This window comes from Myotis brandtii, unplaced genomic scaffold (assembly GCF_000412655.1).
Source record: "Myotis brandtii unplaced genomic scaffold, ASM41265v1 scaffold237, whole genome shotgun sequence".
NCBI classification, from domain to species: domain Eukaryota; kingdom Metazoa; phylum Chordata; class Mammalia; order Chiroptera; family Vespertilionidae; genus Myotis; species Myotis brandtii.
In genome coordinates this window covers 6,932,372-6,941,851 of record NW_005358943.1, presented here as the reverse complement: position 1 = coordinate 6,941,851, position 9,480 = coordinate 6,932,372, and the positions used below count along the sequence as shown (strand labels likewise).

Here is a 9,480-nt window from a genome sequence, read left to right as displayed (position 1 = left end):
AAATTTTAATTTCTTGAGTAAAAGATAAAAAATAAAAAAGTGAAGTAGTGAAGGTCATTCACTTCCTCTACTGTTCTGCCTGGCATATCTGTTTCCTGTCAGGTAGTCAGCACAGTGTTGATGTTCCCTGTGATCCACTGCTCCTCTGTGTCATAAGCCACAACCTTGTTTTCAAGCAGGTGGGATCTCTCTGCTCATTTTGTTTCTCTGCCTGCCTTCAGTTGTATTTACACAAGAGTCCATTTCTGACACAACCACTGGGTGGTGGTGTTTCTGTATTAATTTCTGGGACTAAATGGCCCCTCTACACAGTGTTTAGACTCTTCTTTTCTTGCTGCACTTAATACTGGGTTTGAGGGATGGACTGACCCAGAGCTGGTTTCCTGCTCATCTCTCCTTATTCTGATCCCCAGTTTCCACAAAAACAACTTTCCCCTGCAGTCTCAGTGAGTGTTTTTAATTGGAAGATCCTATGTAATGGACTTAGCAAGCAAAAGCAAGGAGGTAAAAAAAAAAAAAAAAAAAAAAGACAAAGGAGCCATGCCAACTCTCATCTTTTTCCCCTGGCACTGCATGACCGGTATAGAACTTCAGTCTGCCTTTCTGGTCACAGTTTCCCATGGCTGTGGGCTTATATCTAGAGTCCCCTTCTGCCAGCATCCCTGTGGACCCCTTTCCACATTTGAGGCTACACTGACCCCAAGGGCTGTGGATTTGGTGGGGCGCAGTCTCCTTCTGAGGCTCTAGTCCCCACTGCATGCGTTTCTCCCTCCAGCCTGGATCCCCGATCTCACCTCTCTCCAGGAGATCTCTGACCTTTCCGTCCAAGGATTGCCTCACCAGCTGTGTTTAATTTGCCAATTCAGAGTGGGTGTTATTCGATTCAGCTGTTCCTTCTATCTGCTCTCTGAGAAGGCACGGGTCCCATCCGCCTTCTGAGGCTCTAGTCCCCACTGCATGCGTTTCTCCCTCCAGCCTGGATCCCCGATCTCACCTTTCTCCAGGAGATCTCTGACCTTTCCGTCCAAGGATTGCCTCACCAGCTGTGTTTAATTTGCCAATTCAGGGTGGGTGTTATTCGATTCAGCTGTTCCTTCTATCTGCTCTGTGAGAAGGCACGGGTCCCATCCGTGTATTCGGTGCCGCTTTGTCTCCCCTGGAGAAACTTTTTAGGCGCCCATGGCCCAGAAGGCTGGAGTCACAGTGTTCGTGGGTTTGCAGCTGAGGCAGCTGGTCCCTGGGAAATGTGGTCGTAGGGTCCTGGGAGGTATCCGAGGTCTCTCCTGTTGAAGGTAAGACTGGGCTTCTGACCACAACCACTCTCCCCTTCAAGATGGCGTGATCTCTGTGGCAGAGCCAGCCACTCCGGGAAAGATTTCAGCAGTAGTAGAGGCTGCCTGTCCAGGGGAGCCTGGTCCACCAGCCCCCATCAGTCCCATGGGATATAGCTGTCCTTCACTAATAAATACAAACACTACCCACACATCCACACACTCTCACTCTCTCACTCACACATTCTCTTGCAGCCTGCCATCTCGTTGGCCACCAGCTTGGCTCCTCTCCACTTCAAGATATATTTGCCACAACATAAATTATGTGCTTTTGATGGAATTTCCCAAATAGATATCTTATAGATGACTTATGTATAATCTGAATATTATCCTTTTAGTTTATAGAGATGATCTGTATTGAATCAATATCTTCTTCAATAGTTTTGACATTTTAACATCTCAAAACATAAGTTTTTGATTGAAGATCTCATCAGAGTATCTTGACAATCAGTACGTGGTGCAGTCCTACTTTGCTAAAAGCAAATTTACACATGTTTTTGTGTAGGAAATATCCTTTAATAAGCAATAAATAGTTTTACTTAGGCTTCTTGTTTAGCCATTCTTATTTTATAGAAATTTTTTATACAAACAGTCCTTCTCTCACATTTAGTATCTTTTTTCATTGATCTATGATCCTAATTTTTGTATTCACTGTGACAATATTTATTTTAATCACAATTTATGTTTTATTTGTGATTATAATCAGGATTAATTTCTGCTACATTCATCGAATTGCATAGCATTTTATTAAGAACTGTAACCTTATTGAGTCTTTTGCAAAGGTGGAGCTTATTTGGATGATCTGAGAAGAAGAATCTAGTCAGTACCAGGAGGATGAGCCAGCTGCTTTTCAGAGGGATGCAAAAGAGCAAGATGCTATTACAGCTGTTCTGAATTAGCCATACAATTTGCATCTGGACAAATGATTGAGAACTATGAAAATACTTTCTCCTCTCACAGTTTGTTTTAAAACATGTTTCAAAAAACTCTGCTGGGAAGGAGAGAGAGAAAAGAGACAAAGAGGCATAGAGGCAAAGATAAAGAGGCAAAATAAGCTATACATAGATGTCCTAAGTTATAAATATACTACATTCATTGTAAGGTAATCAACCATATGAAATCAACATTAATGTAAGAACAGAGGATAATTAATAAACATTTTGTCTTCCTTTGTCCTAGAAAATGATAGTTTGTCTTCCAATCTGTTTGTTATTAGAAATTTCTTCTTTTTAGTGTATGTGTTACTTTATATAGCACCCTTAGAGATGCTTGTCTTAATTTCTTGTTCCCCAGAATTAATATAAATGAATGGCTGGAAGGATAGATTAGAGCTATCAGTTCACCAATCAGCACAGCTAATTCAGTCTCTGGCATGAAGTAACTGGAGGTGGCTATGAGAAAGGACAAATAGTAGGCAATGAAAAGGAGGAGGAAGGAGATAACAGCTTTCATGGCTCCCATGTGGGCATCTGTGCTGGGGTCTCTGCACCCTGTAGCATTGAGCTGCATCCGCCTGATGTGTCTCCATAGGGAGAGGATCAAGAGGAGGAATGAGATGAGGGACACAGAAAAGGGGAACAGCGTGAACAGGTTGAGATATACCTTGCTGGAAGCATATTGAGCTTTATTTATCCTGCATCTCAAAGTTAAGTTTGTTTTCCACTTCGCCCTGACACAAAGCCTGAAGTCATCATTCAAATCCTCAGCGGCAGGAAGGCTAATGAACACAGCGAAGGCCACGCACACCAGCAGGATCCCAGGAATCGCCCTTTCAATTCTCCATTTCATCCAGAGGAAAAGAGGATGGAAGAAGTTAGCTATCTTGAAGAAATAGAAAATGCTGAGGCAGGTGGCAAACCAGATACTTAAATGGTTGGTTAGTGTCCAGAAGAAGTCAATGATTCTCATTTGCTTACCAGTGGCATAGACATCTGGATCCAACACCAACATAAAACCATCTAACGTTATTATACACATTAGACAAATTCTGGATATGGCCAGACTTGTGAGGATTAAATCAATGGAAGCAATCTTCTTATTCTTCATCCAGTCCATGAAGTTTACCAATACAATAAATGCATTTCCTAAGATCCCCACTGAAAACTCCCCAACTGTTATGATCATTAAGGTGTTGATTACTTCATCTGACATGTTAAAACAGAGAAATATCCAATTTGTTTCTATTTGAACTGATGTAGTATGATATCTACACCTACTTCTTAGATTTTGCTGTTATTTTCTTTACCTCTTTTATTGTAGTCTGTCTTATGATGGAGACTGGAATGGCAAATGAAGGCCGTAGCTATCGTCATTAAATCCTAATTAGTCTTGACAAGCAATGTGGTTGGCGATCCCTACCCTGGTCGCTGTATGTCCATTTACCTTCCCAGCAAGTTTTACTTTTCCACATGTAGTTAATGTAGACTGAGCTACAGTTTGCCAAGATGCAAATTCAGCCGATTCCTGTTCATGGCCCCACACTGTCTTTCTCATGTTACATTTTACAAATTTTGGATTTATTATTCTGTGATGCATGCTAGTAACCTCATCAGGCATGCCAGATTTAGCAAATAAAAATGCACACCCAGCTAAATTTGAATGTCAAATAAACAATGAATATTTTTTTTAGTGTATGTCTCAAATGCAAGAGATAACTACCTCCAGAAGGTAAAGAAATTCAAATTAATTGAGTGTCTTGTATTTTATCTGGCAAACCTAAACCTCAAGCATTTTTGGCCATTAGAAAATGGTCAAAAAATAGAAACTTGTAGAGGAATCTTCATTTTGTCAAATGATAATATTAATTACTGCTGAAAATCCGAAGTTTGGTTGAACATGGTGGGCTATATATTTCCAGGGAATTTAAAATGTTAACACTGACTATGTGTTATTTGGTTTTTAAAAATATTTTCACTCATTTTATCTTGATTTTTCTCTACTCATTCCTGAGTTTTATCAATTTAGGGTAAGTTCTTGAATTATAGCTGTATTATTTCTTCATAGAAATTATTGCTTCATTAATTTAAAAAACTTTATAGTGAATTTTGGTCACAATTTCCACCTGCTCCATGTCATTATTTCTCTTGTATTTGACAATTACTAATGTTATAGCTTTATATCAAGTTTTCCCTTCCATTTTTCATATTTATCTTTTTTTTGATAGTTTCAAATGTATATTCTATACACAGTGACAAAGGAATTCCAAGAACATAAATGGTGTTTTCAGGAATTGAAACCTATACCACTCCTCAATGCATAAGTGCTTGACAACTCATTTATGGATTTGGAAATTTCAAGTAAGTTTTTTGTCTGTTTTTACGGGCAAAAAGATATTTAGGCACTAAAACCGAAGATGGTAGTTAGGGAAGTTTCTAAAGGTAAGTTACATGCAAGCATGTAACTTACCTTTCATATTTATCTTGATTTAGAGGGTGTGACAATGTTACTAATAACTGAATGAGTTGCATTTTCTTAGAGTAGCTATTTGCATATTTTCCTATAATTTTTTTCATGATCCAAAAGCTGACTTTTTTCCCCCCCTGTTTCCTCAGAGACAGACTGGCTCCTACCAATAGAATTGATTTTAGTGATGTTTTATATATTTCACCTTCTCTATTACTCTTAACCAAACTAGGTTAGGAGAGTTTTTATCAGTAGTTTTACTTATACCAGTTCCTGCAGCCAGAGTTGTAAATAAGGCATTTAGTTTTTGCATTTCAGCATGCATCCCTCAGACTCAGGAAGTATATTTTGAAAATTGATTTCTGAGATTTGTAACCTTCTCCTCCATCTTCCCCCCTCCTCTTCTTCCTCCTCCTCCTTTGTCCTCTGTCCTCCCCCTCTTTCTTCTGCTTCTTTCTTCCATTTCTTCCTACACAACTTTTGTCCAAATGGAGCTGCTTTTGGCTGCTTTTACGGGTATTTTGAAATCTACATATACTACAGGTTTCCTGATTTCACCAATATTTTTTTTCCTCTTTGGCTTTTGCTGGTTTCTAGCACAGAAGGAAAATACTGATTTATGCTACTAATGTAAGTTGTAAATCTGCTTATTTTGCCTGAGAAATCAGAGTAGGTGCGCAATCTACTAGTATATGGTATTCTAGTATCAGAAAAGAGAGATTTAAGATAGAAAGCAAATGCAGTTTTATTTGATATCTAGATAGCTATGAGAAATCTTCATTAATAGATGCCTACCAAAAGAAAAAGAAAAAGAGGAAGTAACTTTACAAGGAAGTAAAGAAAGATAGACACTAAATTGTAATAATGTCAGTAAATGAGACCCAGAGAATTCTGGTTAAGATGTTAGAGTTCCTTGGAGTGTTTTTGCTTTGTCCCTGAAGATAGCCTCAGTATGTAGAAAAATCAGTGAAAATTCTTGTCTCTTTTTGTTACAGAGACAGGAAGAAGGAACCAGTGTGAGCTGGGGAGGATCTAGAAAGCTACAAATTCTGTTTGACAAGTAAGACCATGTCATCTGTAGTGAGTAATGATAACACATGCTTCGAAATTTTTTAGCTATATAATTTGAAATAACAGGACACATACGTTTGCCTGTAAACAAACGTACATACCAACAGTCAGCTTCTAGAATTAAAAAACAATCTGATGTTAAATATTACTTATTAAACAAGATAACACAATAGTATCATAAAATATTTAATGAGATAATGCTTGATCTGTTCTTGTTCATAAGATAAAACACTTTTAGACTCAACAAAGAGATAAAAATTAAATATGCAGATTTTAGTGAGAAAGCAAAGACTAGTGTCAACCTATTAAGTGAGATTTGGGGTTCATTCCATGATTCTCTGTGCTTTATTTCTGAAGAGGCATCAGATTTTACAGCCCAAAAGCACACACTGTGCCTGTCATGACCAAAGCCATGAAAAAGGCAATACTCTGAGAAGAACTTCACTGAAGAAATTGATTTGCATCTTACCTGACAGGGTCAGACCATATTTAAATATGGCCTATGTAGGGCTGATGTTGCATTTGATTAGTTTAATTGAAATATTCTTTGAATCATTGAATCAGTGGATGAAATAAGTTGAAGGTTATCATTGGGAAACAGAAGTACTCTGGGTTCAATTTGTAAAAAGATAAAGAGATAAAGACAAAAATAAATAATGTATGTGGATGATTGATTGATAACTGACTTGCGTTGTTCAATTTCTTGGTAAACTCAGAGAATTCTACTTTGCCTTCTGATTCCTGGTCTTTTCCCCTATATCCCTCATTTCCTACACAACTTTTGTCCAAAAGTAGCTGCCTTTGGCAACTCTTATGTGTATTTTGAAACCTACATGTACTATAGGGCTCCTGATTTCACCAATATCTTTTCCTCTTTGGTTTTTGCTGGTTAGGGTTAGGGATCAGTTTGGAGAAGGTATTCTTTCTATATCTAAATGGGAATGAAAATATGCTACGACATATGAACAGTTACCTCAGGGCCTATGCTTACTAAAATGCCATCCTTGTTCATCTTTCTTTGCTTATAGCAAAATGCAAACGGCCTCATGTTATTTGTCCTCATTGAATAATTTCTTTAGGTTAATTGTTGTTTGGATTTCAGACAACTCATATTTAGTCACCAATTTCACAGTAAATCATCAGCAAAATCCTTATATTCTAATCCATTTTTTGGATAGTTCACGTTTACCTTTTTGGTTTGAATTTTGAATCTTAAACTTTTTTGTATAGTGAGATACTTTGGCAATTTGGTGAAGACCGATTTCATCAGAATAATGTTTTTAAATGGATAAAATAAAAATACATGGATTTTCCGAGGAATCCACATAGATTAAAATATATATCTGATAGTAATAGAAGATAGGAAAGGAGTGGAAGAACTAGAAGAAAGCATGAAAAAGAGAAAAAGAGAAATGTGAAGACAGAAAATCAATTGAGATTTCAATAGTATAAAAATGTTTACTCAATGATCATAAAGTATCAAAAATCAGAGATTTATTTTCTACAGAAGGCAATAAAAGAAAGATGTAGAAATGTGGAAAATACACAGATGGAGAACACATAGTAATTAAATATGAAGCAAAGGAACAGAATCAGTGATTTTTACAATGAAGAAAGTAAAATTTAAAGCAAAAACCTGCATGAGTGACAAAGAGGGTTTTTAATATCAGTAAAATAAAAATGATAATAAAGGCAATGACCACCAAATCACATACAGTTATCAATATTGCTTCAAGTTAAATGCAGCTACAAATGAAAATATTATGAGCAGAAACAAATAATTGTGAATGCATGTTTATTAATTATCAATTTCAAATTGTCATATAATAAACATGGATAGGGAGAGAAAATATTATTAATATGGTTCATCTAATGTATATAAATTTGACTTTATCATCATTAAATTTCTCTCAAGAAAATATGGACCTCCCTGGCCAGTATGAGAAAGATTGCTGGTTTAATTCTTGGTCAGGGCACCTACCCAAGTTGTGGGTTCCATCCCAGTTAAGGGCGTGTACGGGAAACAACTGATCAATGTTTCTCACACTGATGTTTCTCTCTCTCTTCCTCTCCCTATTTCTCTCTCTCTCTCTTCCTCCTTTCTCCTCTCTCTCTTCCTCTCCCTCTCTCTCTCTCTCTCTCTTCCTCCCTTTCTTTTCCTCTCTCTCTAAAATCAATACCAACATATTAAAAAAAAAGAAAACATAGGCCATTCACAAAAATATTTTATATATTAGGCCAAATAAATCTTATCTTAGGCTAACTATAATACAAATATATTGTCTGATCCAGCTTCAATAAAATAAAATTTCAATATAAAAATTGCCATTACATATATCATGTAACTAGAAAATTATTCTGTTAAATAACCCTTGCATTAAAAGAAAATTACAAAGGATATTTTAAAATGCTTGGAGCTGAATGACAATATAAGAACTATGTGTCAACATTGTAGAATATATTTAAAGCAATATTTAGGCAGAAATAAACAGTTTTGAATACATATACTAAAAGAAAGAAAGAAAGAAAGAAAGAAAGAAAGGCTGAAAACAAGCTAGAAAAAAACAACTAACTTTTGCTTTTAAGAAAATGGCAAACCAGATGTCTGAAGAAATATCTCCAGTGCAAAATACATAAAAATATGTAAAAAGGCTAAATTTTTAGGGGACTACCTCTCAACCATGACATGAATTGAAGGAAGGAAGGAAAGGAGGTGTGTTGCTCTGATAATTTCTAATAATTATCTTGTACATATGTATATTTGGGACCAGAATTTGCACTACCTATGTAGCCTTTATTACCTTTATAGTAAAATTGCAAACTGAAAATTTAATTTAAAGAAGTCCAAGATTGGGGGATTCCTCAGTCAGCATCAAAAGTAATGTTAAGTCCTTTCTAGCAAAGTACACTATAAACTTGATCTCAAAGAACTTCCACAGATAGAGTTTAATGAAACTGAATTTAAAATAGAATCACAAAATACATGATGCCCAGAAGTCATAATCAAGAGTCAGCACAAATAATAAACTAAATAAATTTGGATATTAGACCAGCAGACATCAGAGTTAGTAATTATACAGTTTATGAAAATGCTGAGGAATTCTCTTTTCCTCCTTTCTCAAGGAAAATTACACAGTTTTATTTATGTAACTTGTCTTTTATTTTATTATATTTCCCTGACTACATTATTTATTGCATAAATTATAGTACTTTTAGAAATTCATAGAGGAGAGAACCAAGATGGCGGCATAGGTAAACACCGAGATTGCTGCCTCGCACAACCACTTCAAAAATACAACTAAAAGATGGAATGGACATCACCCAGAACCACAGGAAGGCTGGCTGAGTAGAAATTCTACAACTAGAAGGAACGAGAAAAGCATGCCGAGTTTCAGAGGAGGCACAGTGCGGAAGTCAAATACTAAGGTGCGGAGGTGCGCGCAGAGCCGGCTGGCTGCTGAGGGCACGGTTGTCTGTTTCAATCAGGAGGGAGTCTCAGAGTCTGAGCTCCAGATCCTGGCGAGTCTCTAGGGACCCAGACTCATACGGGAGAAGTGGGACTGTCTGGCACCGGCCGGAACTCGAGGGCAGCTTTCTCTCCGAGGTTTGCAGCGGTTGCTGGGACTCTGAGAAGCAGAGCCTCTGGGGACGGGACTGAGAGCAGCCATAACTGCTC

General features: G+C 37.0%; 1 protein-coding gene across 1 annotated transcript; it reads right to left on the bottom strand.

Moving 5' to 3' along the window:
* Positions 1–2,543: 2,543 nt before the first annotated feature.
* Positions 2,544–3,482, bottom strand: LOC102257090 (taste receptor type 2 member 7-like). Its single transcript, XM_014540151.1, has one exon. The coding sequence runs from the start codon at positions 3,480–3,482 to the stop codon at positions 2,544–2,546; it is 939 nt and encodes a 312-aa protein (XP_014395637.1).
* Positions 3,483–9,480: the final 5,998 nt, after the last annotated feature.